The sequence below is a fragment of the Hemiscyllium ocellatum genome, chromosome 24 (assembly GCF_020745735.1).
Source record: "Hemiscyllium ocellatum isolate sHemOce1 chromosome 24, sHemOce1.pat.X.cur, whole genome shotgun sequence".
NCBI classification, from domain to species: Eukaryota; Metazoa; Chordata; class Chondrichthyes; order Orectolobiformes; family Hemiscylliidae; genus Hemiscyllium; species Hemiscyllium ocellatum.
This window is the reverse complement of record NC_083424.1, coordinates 51,212,858-51,229,553: the sequence shown is the minus strand read 5'-3', so window position 1 is coordinate 51,229,553 and position 16,696 is coordinate 51,212,858. Positions and strand designations below refer to the sequence as shown.

General features: G+C 41.7%; 1 protein-coding gene across 1 annotated transcript; it reads right to left on the bottom strand.

Annotated features, from left to right (window-relative positions):
• Positions 1 to 480: 480 nt before the first annotated feature.
• Positions 481 to 15,509, bottom strand: LOC132827251 (phospholipase A2, minor isoenzyme-like). Its single transcript, XM_060843875.1, has 4 exons — positions 15,311 to 15,509; positions 10,554 to 10,716; positions 4,604 to 4,728; positions 481 to 599 (listed from the first exon to the last, which is right to left on the bottom strand). The coding sequence occupies exons 1-4, from the start codon at positions 15,507 to 15,509 to the stop codon at positions 481 to 483; spliced, it is 606 nt and encodes a 201-aa protein (XP_060699858.1).
• Between the last annotated feature and the right edge of the window lie 1,187 nt (positions 15,510 to 16,696).

Sequence of the window (16,696 nt, the reverse complement as noted above, 5' to 3'; positions counted from 1 at the left end):
GGCGGTTGTCTTTTCCCTAGGATGGGGGATTTCAAGACCAGGAGGCACATTTTTAAGGTGAGAGAAGAAAGATTTAAAAAAAGACATGTGGGGTGACATTTTTACACAGAGGCAGTTCACTTGTGGAATGAACTTACTGAGGAAATGGTGGATGTGGGTACAATTACAATGCTTAAAAGACATTTGGGTAAGTGCATGAATAGGAAAGGATAGGGGGGAAATGGGCCAGGAGCAGGCAGGTGGGATAGTTTAGTTTGGGATTATGTTTGGCATGGACTGGTTGGATTGAACAATCTATTTCTGTGCTGTACAACTCTATGACTCCATAATCATTTAGATTTTAGACAATTTTAGCAGCTATTAGGATCCCAGTGTAATACAGTTTTATTTTTCTTTCTGTGGTTTTAAGATGATTTCCAAAAGAGACAACAAAACAATGAAGAAAACTTTAATATATTTTCTCTAATTTGACAACTACTTTCAGCAGAGTAGGTTCCTGTCCACATTTTTGTTGTCAGAGATGTATTCAGAGTTAGAAAAGCAGATAGCTGCTGTACGATCACAATCACAAAGATCGCTCTCACAGGGATTATTCTTGCCTGCAAAAGAAACATAGATATTTTCCATTATTTTACCTACAGCACTATGCATAGTCATCAAGAGAGGGCAGATGCTTCATCTGGCCTCTTTAAAACATTCTCAGCTTCTCCTGAAAACCAGTGACCCAGGTGTGTATCATCTGGTACCTCAACATCCAAGTGACTATTGCTCATGAACCTCATCAGCAAGTCTTACAAAGCAATCCAAACAGCAATTAAGGATACCCACTTGATGGCAAAGGAGGTTTCAGTGGATAACAGTTGGAAACAGTGTATTCCAGATCCTTACCACTTACAGTGTAAAACCATTTTTCCTCTTGTCACTATTGCTTCTTCTATTATTTCACCTTAAACTGGTGTCCTCTAGTTCTCAATTAATCTACTAACTCATAGATTTCCTCTCTGTCTATTCTGTCCAGGTGTCTGATTTTGAAATTCTTCAACAAATCTCCCTTGAACTTTGTCTTCTTGAAGGAAAATGGACAAACCTTTTCCAATCTGTGACCATAAGTGAAGTTGGTCATCCTTGGAACCATTTCAATTAATATTTTCCACATTTTCTCTAATATCTTCACATCCTTCCTAAAGTTTATTGCCCAGAACAGTCACTTGAGGCCAAGCCATTTTTTTAATAGACGTTTATTTCTTACTTTTGTACCCTATGTCTCTTCTTAATTATACACAGGAGTCATATACATTTTCCAACTGTAGTTTGAATCTGATTTGGGTACACTTATCTCTAGTCTTCTCTGCTCCTGCTCTGTCTTTAGAATTGTAGCATTTTATGGTAGGAAAGTCTCAAGGAAGATCTGCATGCCTAGCTGGAATCCTGCCACTTTCAGTGCTCCTTCCTTTATCTATGTGTATGTTACCTCTAGACTTGACAATTCTAACACAATCCTGGCTGCCCTCCCACATCCTATTCTCCTTAAACTGGAGGTGATCCAAAACTCTGATTATGTTCTTGTACCAAGTCCCATTCACCCCATTATCTGTGCTGTCTGATCTGTTTGACTATCAGTTCAGTGATGCTTTCACAAAACATTTTCATACAAGTTTTCTAATCCCTCCATGATTCTTGCCCTCCCTATATGTATAATCACTTCCAACTCCACAACCCTCCCAGTTATCTGTTCTACAATAATTTTATACCCCGAGAATCCCCATTGGTAGCTAATACTTCAGTTGCCAAATCCTTAAGCTCCAGTATTCCCTCCCTCAACTTCTCTAACTGTCATTTGACAAGGTCTCTCATGTAAGGATGGTTCAAAATACTAAGTTGTATCTGTTCCAGGCAGATTTGCAAATTGATACAAGATTGGCTTGGTCGTGGTTGCAAGGGTTGTTCTGGAGAGGTGTTTTCCTGACTGGAGATCAGTGGTGTTCCACAAGAATCAATGCTGGGATCTGTGTTGTTTGTAATACATATAAGCCATGAAGATGAAAATGTAGGTGATCTGATTAATAAGTTGGCAGATGACTCAAAAATTGGTGCAATTGTGGATAGTGAGGAAGGTTATCAAAGGTTGCAGTAGGATATAGATCAATGGGGAAGTTGGGTAGAAAAATGGCAGATGGAGTTTAATCTGGACAAGTGTGAAGTGATACATCCTGGGAGGTTAAGTGCAAAAGGAAAGACTACAGTTAATGGCAGGATAGATCCTGAGGGCCAACTGTTTTTCAAGAGGGTGAAATAGAGGTTTACCAAATGTTGAAAATGTGTTGCTGGAAAAGCACAGCAGGTCAGGCAGCATCCAAGGAACAGGACATTCAACGTTTTGGGCATAAGCCCTTCTTCAGGAATTGATTCCTGAAGAAGGGCTCATGCCCGAAACATCGATTCCCTGCTCCTTGGATGCTGCCTGACCTGCTGCACTTTTCCAGCAACACATTTTCAGCTCTGATCTCCAGCATCTGCAGACCTCACTTTCTCCTTGAAGAGTTTACCAAATGTTGCCTGGATTGCAGCGTATGTGAAACTTAGATCGTTTTCACCAGAGCATCAGAAGCTGATGGGCAACCTGATAGAAGTGTATAAAATTATAAGAAGCATGGAGAGAGTGGATAGTTGGAGTCCTTTTCTAAGGGTGGAAATATCACCTACTTGAGGGCATAGGTTTGAGATGAGAGAAGAAATGTTTAAGGGAGAGGTGCGAAGCAGGTTTTATACACAGAGTAAGTGCCTGAAATATGCTGTCAGAGGAGCTGGTAGAAGCAGATATGTAAGCAAAGTTTAAGACAGACACATGAAAGACAGGAATGAAGGGATATGGACCATATGCAGGCAGATAGGATTAATTTACAGTGGCATCATAGTTAGCACAGACATGATGGGCCAAAGGAGAGAATGAGGACTGCAGATACTGGAGATCAGAGTCAAAATGTGTGGCAGTGAGAAAGCACAGCAGGTCAGGCAGCCTGTTCCCTGAAATGTTGGCGCCATTTCCCCCAACACCAGAGATATATTTCCCTCCACACCTCTATCAGTGTTCCGCAGAGATCATTCCCTCTGTGACTCCTTTATTAGGTCCACGCACCCCATTAGGTCCACTCTCCACTCCCTTGCCACCGTAAGAGGTGTAAAAGCTGCAACCACACCTCCGCCCTCATCTCCGTCCATGGCCCAAAAGGCAGAGATTTTCCTGCACATTGTGATCTTCTTTACATTGGAGAGAAGGATGCCAATTCACAGAATATTTCAGGGAACATCTCTGGGACACTCGACCATTTCAACTCCCCCCTCCCACTCCGTCAAGGACATGGAAGTCCTGGGCCACAATCACCGCCAAATGCAACTGGAGGAAGAACTCATCTTCCGCCTTGGGACCTTTCAACCACACAGCATCAACATCAACTTCACTAGTTTCCTAATTTCACCTCTCCACACCTCATCTCAGATCCAACCCTCCAACGTGGCACCACCCTCTTGACCTGTCCTCCCTGTCCATTTTCCTTCCCATCTATCTGCTCCCTACTCCTCTCCAACCCATCACTATCACTCCCAACCTGCATCTCCTATTGCCTTCCCAGTTACCTTCCCTCCAGCCCCAGCCCACCCTCCTATTTATCTCTCAGCACCTCCCCCCACCACATTCCTGGTGAAGCACTTATGCCCGAAACATCAACTCACCTGCTTCTCAGATGATGGGCCCAAGATGGCCTATCCTTGTGCTGTACTGTTCTATGTTCTATGTAACTCTTATTCCCCTGGTACAACATTCATTCAAATCTATGTCTTTGATCAAGCCTTTGGTCATTAGCCCTAATATTGCCTTATGCAAGTTAGTGTCATATTATAATTGTAATGCTTCTGTGAAATGTATTGGGGAATTGTATTGTGCTAAAAGCATTATATAAATACAAGTTATTTTGTTATAATTTGAAATCTGTTCACTAATTTTTCTTCCAAAATTTTTTGAAGAACCATCAACAAAGATGATTGACAAAGTCTTCCACTAATTGACTACCTGAAACTATTGATCTATCTTGGGAAATAATTGGCTCAAATTTCAAATAAATTGGTATCTGTAGATGCTTCTATCCTATAAAGGTCAATTATATGAACACTAAAACATGCCTGTTCAGCGTGTCCTGCCATTCAGTAAGATCCCAAGTTGATCTGCAGCCTGGGTCCATATATTAGTCTTAATCGCCTTTGATTAACAAAAAAAATCTATTAATCTCAAATTGAAAATCTGCTATTTTGTCTGGTCTGCATGTGACCCCACACCACAACAATGTGGTTGACTCTTACTGCCTCTGGGCAATTAAGGGTAGCCATCTGATATCTATGTTCCTTGTTCGAATTTTTAAAAATCTCTCATCATGTGAGAACCCCACATACAATTTATATTCTCCATGTTCATTGGAACAAACGTTTGGAAAGCCATGACTCTGATGTTTGCTTTTGCAGCATCAAAGATAAGTTTAACATGTCTTCAACATGTCATCACTGAAGATTGGTAATGCTAATTTCTATAGAAATGTAATTCTTGGATACTTACTGCTGCAGGTGATTTCTTCCCCAGAGCAAGAATAAGAATAAATTTCAATGTATGGGCTATCTATATAATCTCTGCAGTGCTGATCCCTTGCCCGCCTGTAGCATTTATCATGATTCAAGCAACACCTAGAATGGAAAGAAAAAATGATGAATACGGTGTTAGTAACAGTAGAGTGAATAGTTGCAAGGAGATTGATTTGTTGCATCAGGTTGGGCGAGATTTTGCTACAGGCTATTGGAGAGATTTTAAACAAATGTGGCAGGGGACTGGGAACCAGAAGAGAAGACTCGTAGTCAGTAAGGTGGAAAGAGACTGAAAGGGTCATGAAGTTAGCATTACCAGGGGGAAGAGTAGGCAGAGAGCAGATGAACCTGGCCTCCTGAAGTGCATTTACTTTAATGCAAGCAGTATAGTGGGTGAGGCAGATAAACTTAGGGCTTGGATTGGTGCCTGGGAGTATGACATTGCGATCACAGAAACTTCGTTGAAGGAAGGGCATTATTGGCAACTAAATGTTCCAGGACATAGATGCTTCAGACAGGACAGCGAGGTAAGTAAAGGGGAGGGGAGGAGTTGTTGCATTGCTGATCAAGGATGATATCACGGTTGTGCTAAATGAGGACACTATGGAGAGCTTGAGCAGTGAGGCATATGGGTCGAGCTGAGAAATAAGAAGGGTAAAGTTACATTATAGGGGCTGTACTATAAGTCTTCCAACAGTGAGCGTGAGGTAGAAGAGCAAATAGGTAAATAGATTATGGGAAGACGTAGAGGCAATGGGAGATGATGGTGATGATAGGAGATTTTAATTTTCCCAACATTGACTGGTATACACTTAGTGTCAGAGGTCTGGATGGGGTAGAATTTGTAAGGAGCATCCAGGAAAATTTCCTAGAGTAGTATGTCAGTAGTCCGACAAGGGAAAGGGCCATATTGGACCTGGTGTTGGGGAATGACCCAGATCAGGTGGTAGAGGTTGCATTGGGGGATTTCTTTGGTAATAGTGACCACAATTCTGTAAGTTTTAGAAAACTTGGAGACAAAGATGAGCGTGGTCCTAAGGGAAGACTAAACTGGGCCAAGCCAATAATGTCAAGATTCGGCAGGAGCTGGGAAATATGGATCAGACTGAACTATTTGAAAGGAAGTCCACATTTGATATGTGGAAGGCTTTCAAAGATAGGTCGAAGGTGGTGCAGGATAAGCATGTCCCTTTGGAAACAAGGGATAGGAAAGGCAAGATTTGTGAACTGTGGATGTCAGGAGAAATTGTGCGAGTAGCCAAGAGGAAAAGGGAAACGTACATAAGCTGCGTCCAGGCAGCTAAGAACAGAACAGGCTTTGGAGGAAAATCAGGAAGGTAGGAATCAATCTTAAATGAGGACTCAACAGGCTAAAAGTGGTCATGAAATAACTTCAGTGAGCAGAATTAAGGAGAATCTCCGGGCCTTTTATTCATATATAAGAAACAAGAGGATAACTAGAGTAAGGTTTGGTCCACAAAAGGATAAGAAAGGAAGGTTGTGTGTCGAACCTGAGAAACGGGTGAGACTCTCAATGATTAGTTTGCACCAGTGTTCACTGGGGAGAGGGACAGGATGGATGTTGAAATTAGAGATAGAATTTTGTTTACTCTGGATCACATTGACTTAAGGAGGGAAGGCTAAAGGATATTAAGATGGACAAATCCCCAGGACCAGATGGGATCTATCCCAGGTTGCTGAGGGAGGTGAGAGAGGAAATAGCTGGGACCCTGACAGATATCTTTGTAACATCCTTAAACACAGATGAAGTGCCAGAGGACTGGAGGGTTGCTAATGCTGTCCCTCTGTACAAGAAGGGTAGTAGGGATATTCCAGGTAACTCCAGATCAGTGAGCCTGATGTCATTGGTGGGAAAGTTGCTGGAGAAAGTACTGAGGGATAAAATTTATTTATATTTGGAAAAGAATGGGCTTATCGGTGATAAACAACATGGTTTTGTACAGGGGAGATCGTGCCTTACCAACTTAATACAGTTCTTTGAGGAAATGACCAAATTGATAGATGTAGGTGTCATATACATGGACTTTAGTAAGGCATTTGATAAGGTTCCCCATGGTAAACTAATGGAGAAAGTGAAGTCACATGGTGTGCAGTGTGTTCTAGCTAGGTGGATAAAGAACTGGTTGAGCAACAAGAGACAGAGAGTAGTAGCTGAAGGCAGTTTCTCAAAATGGAGAAAGGTGACCAGTTGTGTTCCACAGGGATTAGTGCTGGGGCCACTGTTTTTTGTGATATGCATAAATGATCTGGAAGAGGGCACTGTTGATCTGATCAGTAAGTTTGCAGATGACACGAAGATTGGTGGAGTAGCAGAACGCATAGTGGACTGTCAAAGAGTACAGGAGAATGTTGATAGACTGGAGGGCTGGGCGGAGAAGTGCCAGATGGCGTTCAATCCAGGCAAATGTGAGGTGATGCATTTTGTGAAGTCTAATTCTAGTGCGAACTAAACTGTAAACAGACAATGAAGGGCTTTTGCCTGAAACGTCAATCTTACTGCTCCTCGGATGCTGCCTGAACTGCTGTGCTTTTCCAGCACCACTCTAATCCAGAATCTGTAAACGGAAGAGCCTTGGGAAAAGCTGGTGAGCAGAGAAATCTGGAAGTTCAGGTCTATTGTACCCTGAAAGTGGTGCACAGGTAGATAAAGTGGTCAAGAAGGCTATGGTATGACTGCCTTCATCGGACGGGGTATTGAGTATAAGAGCTGGTAAGCCATGTTAAAATTGTACAAGACTTTGGTTGGGCCGCATTTAAAATACTCTGAATAGTTCTAGTTGCCACATTACCAAAAGGATGTGGACACTTTGGAGAGGGTGCAGAGAAGGTTTATGGGGATGTTGCCTGGTATGCTAGCCATGAAGAGAGGTTGAGTAGGTTAGGACTGTTTTCATTAGAAAAAAGGAGATTGAGGAGGGACGTGATTGAGGTCTACAAAATCATGAAGGGTATAGATAGGGTGGATAAAACTAAGCTTTTTCCCAGGATGAGCAATTCAATAACCAGAGGTCTCAAGTTCAAGGCGAGAGGTGAAACGTTTAAGGGGAGTATACACAGAAAGTGGTAGGTGCCTGGAATGTGTTGCACACAGAGGTAGTAGAAGAGAAAGTGAGGTCTGCAGATGCTGGAGATCAGAGCTGAAAGTGTGTTGCTGGAAAAGCGCAGCACGTCAGGCAGCATCCAAGGAGCAGGAGAATCGACGTTTCGGGCATAAGCCCTTCACCATTCATTCCTGATGAATTTCCTGTTCCTTGGATGCTGCCTGACCTACTGCGCTTTTCCAGCAACACATTTTCAGCACAGAGGTAGTAGAGGCAGGCATGGTAGATTCATTTAATGTGCGTCTGGACAGATGCATGAGTAGGTGGGGAGTAGAAGAATTGGCCAATAGGTTTAGACCGTGGATTTGGATCGGCACAGGCTTGGAGGGCCAAAGGGCCTGTTCCTGGGCTGTAAATTTTCTTTGTTCTTTGTTCATTGTTCATTGACAATGACTTCTTTATCAATCATTGATGATATGACGACAGACCTGAGGAGATATCTACATCGTATTTCCTCCACCTTTAGGAGTATTGACATTTTCAGTATTTCTAAGTTACATTTTTCCCATAACCAAACATTGTGAAACAGAGCTCTCCAATAAATAGGAGAGATTTCTGTCTGTATTTCATACAGGTTAGAGACAAAGATATGATATGTCAGCTTTCTTACTCCAAGGGCATCCTAAACCACTTTTACAGTTAAATAATTGCCTCTTTTTAAAGTTGGTTATGGTTATAAAAATTGTGACAGCCAATTTATGCACAGGAAGATCCACAAAATTATGTACATTATGACTAAGTAAATCTGTTTTAGTGAATTTAATTTGGGTGGTAAGGATTGGTCAGGATGCTGGGAGAAATTTCCTTGCTCTCCACCACTCAGTCCTCCTTCAAGACCCACCTTGAAACCTATTTCTGAGCATGCTTTTGATCATCCAATACCTCCGTCTCTACCTCAATATATGATATTAAATGTGCTTCCTTACCCAAATGATGAATTCTGTGTAGAAGCAGAGCATATCAATGGATCTGTGTATTAGTCAGGATACATCATTGCTTTGTTGTATTATAACTGCTGAGGTAGTTACTCAGTGCATGAAACACCTCTTGATTAATATTCTGTGAAATAATTTTCCCAATCAAGGATAATCAAAGAACTGAGACTTGAGAGTTCTTTGCACTATTGGCTATCCTCTAATTTCTTTAGTTCTGGATATTCTGTAAATTCATGCCAGTCAGGTATAACACATTGTAAAGGTCCATGAAAGTTTGCCTCATCTGAATGTCCTGTGACTTAATAACTTTGTTAATAAGATGTTTTAGCCCCTCATGGGTTGATTCTATTTCTTATCTTTAAGTACTCTCCTCTCATGGCACAAAATCTGCTGTATCGTGCCTGTTTTCTAGACAATATCTTACAGTTTGTTATCTATTGTTGTGTGAGGGAGGTCACCAATGAAGTTCTCTGTCAAAAGGCAGTAGTATATATTTCATCTTCTCTTGTCAGACAGTAGCGTGTGGAATGAGGCTTTCCTCTTGTTGCCATTGACAGCACACAAAATACTTAATGGGCATTGCATGTTAACGCTAAGAGGTACTATAACCATGGAAGATACTGCTGCCTCAGTAATCATGTGCAACCAAATGCACAGAGTCATGCAGGTCAATACCTGATATCCTGCAGCAGTCTTTACACCCTTATTCTGCAGGAGTCCACTCTGTTGTCTGCCTTGGAGCCACCTTCACAAACCAAAGGTCGATATTCAGTGACAAGGACTATCTGCTGATAACACAGTCGATGACTCCTATATACAATTCACACAGGTATATAGTGAAAGCTATACTTCGACAAGAATTGTGACAGAGTTGGTCAATAGCACAATCAATAACACTTCTGTGCCACAATCAATCTGGAACAATCCAATAGTACAGAGCAGAGCAGGTATCATAGTCTGTGATGGTCAGCTGTGTGCTGCATAACCTCATACTGCCTTTCAGACCAGCTGTATGACGAATAGCTGAAGAGGACTATGTCGTGTATGTCCTTCTGTGATAAAAGTAAATGCAATCCCAATTGTCCATGCACCAAAAGTCCTACATTTCCTTCTCCTCGATTACAGTGTCATTGTATAAGTAAAAAAGCCTACACAAACAAACATTCCAAACCAAATATAAAAATAATCAAATCACATTGTATTGCACCTACACAGTGCTATCCTAGTAACTTCATAAGATTCCCATAGAATTCAGCAGGAGTGGCATCTTATAAATCTACTTTGAGGAAGGTAGATTTCTGAATTGGAAAATGCAGAGTTTAGAAAAGATGGGAGAAAATTTTACAATTAATTATTATTAAGAATTTTAAAACTTATTAAACTTTATGGAATTAGTGGCCAAGGTCCAAAATTACAAAATAGTAGCAGATTATATTCATGTCACACGAGTACCAAGCAATGGCCATCTGCAACAAGAGAAAATCTAAACAACATGGGGATTACCATTGATTAAAAACTGAACATGGCAAGCCATATAAATGCTGTGGCTAAAAGAGCAGGTAAAGAATTGGGATTTCCCCCCTGGGGTTAATTCACCTCAAGTCAGGAGCGTATTGAAATACAGTCCACGAGCTAGATAATGCAACTCAATAAAAAACCTGGAATTCCCTCCCTAACAGCACTGAGTGTATAACCGCATCAAATAGACTTCAGTGATTCAGGGTGGCAGTTCACCCCCATCTTCTAAAGGGCAGTTAAGGATGGGCAATAAATGCTGGCAGAGCTCACGTACCCTGAATGAATAAAAGAAACCCAATAGCCAGCAACCCACAATATATCGACTGTTAAATATTGGTATTAATGGACGTACTTGTCTAATTCATCAACATATTTTTCAGACTCAGAACCACCAAATCCACAGTTACATCCGTATCCATTGTAATCCAAAATGGGAGAGCTGCTGGGAATCACACACATAATCATCTCCCTGAACTGCCAGATAGCGTAAGGCGACATGCTTGCACTTGCAACAGCTGTGGAGAGACACAAATAAATATTAATATTTTAAAAACTGCATCTGTTCATATTTAGATTAGCAACCAAGGCAATTTTGATTCCTTCCAACTTATAGTAAAACTTTTCCCTTTTTATAGAACTCATTCACCAATGAATGAAAATTGGTGTCAGCATTTTTTTCCAGTGATGTGCAAATGAACATAGGTAAGTTATAGATAATGAAGTAAATTTTCTCAACATACAGCATCTAAGAGACCACATATTTTTCCATTATTCGGACTGTAATCTGAAATGGAAGTTGGACTGCTATAACTGGAATAGCAGGCAAGTTCTGCTACTTGCATATATTGCTGAGCTATACAACACAATTGTTTACTTTTTAAAGCAGTAAGAGGAAAAACTCAAGATTCAATAGCACTAAGACTCTTTTGAGTCGAGGATTCTGCCTGACAACAGCTCCCTGGTTGAGCTGTAGGGTGATAAGAAGCTGTCAGAGCCAAGAGCAGCAGAAGAGAAGCAATGTCCAGAGCCTGCAGACAGAAAGCGCCCATGTCACTCTCATTCCCACTTCATCTGGAGAAAAGATAGAAAACTAAGAAAGCTGAAAGAATTCATACACAAATAAAACCTAGGTCCAACTGATCAACCATTAAACTGTTATCCTACAGGCGACAGCATGTCCCAACTGACGAAATCAAAAGGATTGTCAGAAAATAATTTTCCACCTCGTGGTGGACTTTTGATCTTCTAAATTATGTTTACCCTTTCTGTGTTATTTTTCAATCCATAATATTGGGATAAACCATTCGTCTTTGTCAGCCTTAATCATGATTGAATGTGTGTGTCGATATCTTTAAATCAACCTGTTCAGATATGTTAGGGCACCTCTCTGAAGGGACCTTCTGGTTCAAGGGTAGGGAACACTGGCAGTATCCCATCAGAGTCCCTTCAGTCTGGATATGGTTTGCAGAGGTACCGTTTAATTTGCATGAATTCACAATCTTTTCTTTTCTCTGCTCTTGTTAAAGTTAAGTGTGTTACAATAAATAGTTTCTTTTCCCTGTAATTGATGATATCTGGTGTGTATTGCTTTTGTCCTGAGTACCAGTCAGCCAGGGTAAATGGGTCATTTTAAAAACAAAAACAGAAGTTGCTGGAAAAGCTCAGCAGGTCTGGCAGCACTTGTGACGACAAACCAACGTTAAGCTCAGTTCTGAGGAGAGGTCACCAGACCCGAAACATTAACTGTGATTTCTCTTCACAGATGCTGCCAGACCTATTTCCAACAACTTTTGTTTTGATTTTTGATTTACAGCATCCACAGTTCTCAGTTTTTAAATGGGTCATTTTGTTCATCTCATTGGATTCTATACAGTTATACATTTTGTGATGGCTGGGGTACAGTGGGGCATGATTATTGATACATTTGTTGAGTCATTGACATTCTTAAAGACTTCATTAGAGGTGATGCAGAATGGCATATTAGACTGCAAATGAGAGAATACTGGCAGCCCACAGTTAGCAGGAAGTTTGTATCAATGATAATGATATTTAAAGCAAGTGCATGTTTCCTCGTAACATAATCAGCTGTTAACCATTTAATTTTCACTTCCAGAATCTGAAAACTTGCTTGCAAAATCATAAGAGAGCACAATATACATTTTTATGACATCCCTCTGTCCATTATTTTAACAGAAATATTAACCACCACATTAAATGAGTAAGTATTGACTATAGTTGCAGACAAAAGAATCTGTTACAAATATGTTAAGTGTTGCCGAGCAAATAGTCATGTCTAGTTTCAAATCTTTAAGAATTAATTGACAGATTGTTAACAATAACACAGCAAACTGGCCATAATAATAACAGAATCTTCTTTTAGATTCTTCCCCCTCAACCATATGTCTATAGTAAGTATAAGGTATTCAAGGACTTCTTTGTCATCAATATCAAGACCATCTGATCAGTAGCCCCAGTCACTTCCCCACCTTCCAATAGCTTACCAGGCCAAACATTCTTTGAAGCTCCCCACTTTAACCTGAACTCACACCGTTTTCTAGTTCCCCTCATGCCCTCTCTGAGTTCAACCTGTCCATCAGATTCATCTCTTGCTCCCTCACCTCTATTCCCACTAAACCGCTGACCACCCAATCTGGACTCGCAGTCCCATGTTCACCAGTATTTTTAATGGTTCCCTTTCCTTAGGTATTGTTCTTCTCGTCCCTATATCTGTTGTCATTATCCCTCTCCTTAAACAAAGAACTTTTGAACCATGCTTTGTCCTTGCAAACTGCTGTCCTACCTCGAAACTTCCCTTTCTCTTCAGAGTTGTGGTTATCAACCTCCCAAATCTGTGATCTCATGTTTGAATCTCTCCAATCAGGTCTGTGCCCCTTCTATAGGAACACAGTGGCTCTTAACAAAGTCATTTATGACATCCTACATGACTGTGACAATGATAAATCATCTCTCACTATCCTCCTTGACCAATTTCTTTCCACTTTTGTCCTGCTGAGTGGGACTCTTCTTTCCTTCTTCCATTCCTATTTATTTAGTCATAGCCAGTGTATCATTTGCAGTGGCTCCTCTTCCTGTCCCCAACTTTACCTCTGATGTCCCTGAAGGATCTGTTCTTGGCCCCTTTCCATTTCTCATCAACATGTTGCCTCTTTGTGAGATCATTTCAAAACACATTTTATATGTATATTGACAACTCCCAACTCCACCTCCCCACCAACTCTCCTTAACTCCTTCACTGTTATTAAATCATCAGATTATTTGTCATTCACAACTGGATGAGCAGAAATTTTCTCCAGTTAAGTATCGGGAAGATTGTAGTTACAGACATAACCCCCAATGATAAATATCAAGATCTCTTGGAGTCCAGGTATTGAATCTGTGGGAATGTCTGGGAAGGTTAAACGTCCAAAGGACAATCCTCCAACTCTCAGAAGCCAACATGGATGCCTCTGGATCTGAGTTAGAATGGAGAGAATTGAAGCTCTGACTGACCTTTCAGGACAGTTACTCAAGAAATAAAATTAAAACCATGTCAAACTGCTGAGTGACTACAATACTGATCCCCACCAACTACCTCTGGCCCTCTGACTACCCTTCATGGTAGGTGCTCCAACACTGCCCTGATCTTACCTCACCACCAGAATCCCCCCTGGTTTCCATCCTCAAAACCAAGCACCCTTACTGATCCTTTAACTCTTCTCTGACACCCAACTCCCTCGACCCCTGATTCCTGCCATGCAGTCTCACCACTTAAATTCCCTCTGGTCCTCACCAATCCCTCTGCCCGCCATTGACCTTCAACCTACCCCGTCTTACTCATTTACATACTTATGTTTTCACCTCATACTTTCCTATACGATTGATTCTATCCCTTTCCCTATCAATTGTGTGAGAATAAGGCAAACTATTTGCAATTTGGTGTTTATATTTGACCCCAAAATTAGCTTTTGTCCACATATTTGTGCTATGACTAAGTCTGTTTATTCCTACCTCCCTATCTTTGCCTGCATCAGCACATCTGCTACTAAACCCCTCATTGATGGCCTTATTATCTCTAGACTTAAATGCAGACTGAGTTAGTCTCCCGAATTATATCCTTTATTAAATTGAAATCTTCCAGAATGCTGCTGCCCCTGTCCTACCTCACACAAAGTCGTGTTATCCCATGTTTACAGACCTACATTCCCTCCTGGTCAAGTAAAGCCTTGATTGTAAAATTCTCATCCTAGTTTTCAAATGCCCAAACGGCCTCTCTCCTCCCTATCTCTGAAATCATCTCTAACCCCCGAATCTCTGAGATGTCTGCGCTCTTCTGGCTCTAGACACAAACTTGATTCTGATCGTTGTCTAAGCCTAAGTTTGAATCCCATTTCTACATTTCACTATTTCTCTGCCTCACTTTGCTCCTTTAGTACAGTCCTTGAATTTTAACCTCTTTAACCAAGCTTTTAATAATCTGATGGAATATGTGGCTCACTGCCAAACTTTGTTTTATAATGTTCCTGTGAAGATTATTAATGTTAAAGGTGCTACATAAATATATGTAGTAGTAGTTGTTGTTGTATTTGATACAAATTTTGAAGAAGAGTCATACTGGACTTGAAATGTTAGCTCTGTTTCTCTCTCTGCAGATGCTGCCGGACAGGCTGAGTTTCTCCTGCAGTTTCTGTTTTTCTTTCAGATCTCCAACATCCAGTTTTTGGTTTATTTTGGGGTTTGGGGGGTGAGTTGAAAGGAAGATGGAGATTGGCTAAGAAATACTAGGAATAGCTGAGTCTGAAGGGACAAATGAAATTTTCAGAGGGTTGAGATTGAGGGATGGGAATGGAAAAAAATTACAAAAGGGGGAGTAGGTGGTCTTAGGATAAGATGGATCACTGGACTTGAAATGTTAATTCTGCTTTTTTTCTCTCCACAGACTCTACTAGATCTGTTGAGTTTCTCCAGCACTTCCTGTTTTTGTTTCGGACATAGAATACCATGAATGTGGGGTTGGGAACTGTTTTGATGCTGAGCTCGAGATAATGCCTCAGCCACAGACAGTAGCTGATGGGAAGGAAGGAGTACTTGCCGAGCAAAGAAAGAACTGACCGCCAGATCCACAACCGAAAAATGCAAGATTCTCATGGATAAAGGTGCTGCCAATAGCAGAGAAATACATGGATCCATTCACAGAGGTTCTCAAGAAATCTCCCTGTTCCCCACATTTTCTTCCATAGATGTCACTGGCAAAACCATTATTTGTTGCCCGTTCTTGATTGACTTTAATCTGGGAAGCTGGCTCAGCCATTGTCCTGGACAGTGAAGAGCCAACCACATTGCTTGTAGGTCTGGAGTCACACATAGTCAGGTAAGGATGGCAGATTGTCTTACCAGAAGGACATTAGTGAACAGATTGTTTTTTACAACAATTGATGATGGTCACCGTTACTGAGACTAGCTTTGTATTTCAGATCTATTCACTGAATTCCCATTAAGTCTTTGTTCAGTTCAGTCTCTGTCTAATCCTTAATCCGACCTGATTCCCAGCCAGATGGTTACAGTCAGGATTTACTGCATGTCAACAACACCACAAAGCAAGAAGTGCTTGTCGTGCAGGAGGAATGTGGGAAATGTACATCATTTGTATACCTGCTGTATTTAGGTAACTCTAAACCTCTGTTTTCAGGGAAATGTTGGCTTCTTGAAGCTTGTAGAATGCAAGGATTGCAGATCAAAGTCAAGAGTGTGTTGCTGGAAAAGCACAACAGGTCAGGGAGCATCCAAGGAGCAGGAGAATCGACATTTCAGACATAAGCCCTTCATCAGGAATGAGGCTTGTGGGCCAGAGGGCTGAGAGATAAATGGGAGGGTGGTGGGTTGGGAGGAAGGTAGCTGAGAAAGCCATAGGAAGATGAAGGTGAGGGAGAAGTGATAGGTCGGGGAGCGGGGGTGGAGCGGATAGATGGGAAAGGTGATGGACAGGTCAGGAGGGTGGTGCCAAGTTAGAGGCTTGGGACTGGGATAATGTGGGGGAGGGGAAATGAGGGAACTGTTGAAATCCACTTTTATCCCGTATGGTTGCAGGGTCCCAAGGCAGATTATGAGGCGTTCCTCCTCCAGGCGTCAAGTGGTAAGGGCTTGGCGGTGGGGGAGGCCCAGGACCTGCATGTCCTTCATGGAGTGGGAGGGTGAGTTGAAATATTCAGCCATGGGGCGGTGGGGTTGGTGGGTGCGAGTGTCCCAGAGATGTTCTCTGAAACGATCCGCAAGAAGGCATCCTGTCTGCCCGAAGTAGAGGAGACCACACTGGGTGCAATGGATACAGTAGATGACATTGGTAAAGGTACAGGTAAATTTCTGTCAGATGTGGAAGGATCCCTTGAGGCCTTGTACAGAGATGAGGGGAGTGGTGTGCTGCAGTTTTGCATTTCCTGCGATGGCAGGGATAAGTGCCAGGAGTGGGGTGTGGGCTGGTGGAGGGGGGGGGGGGGGGAT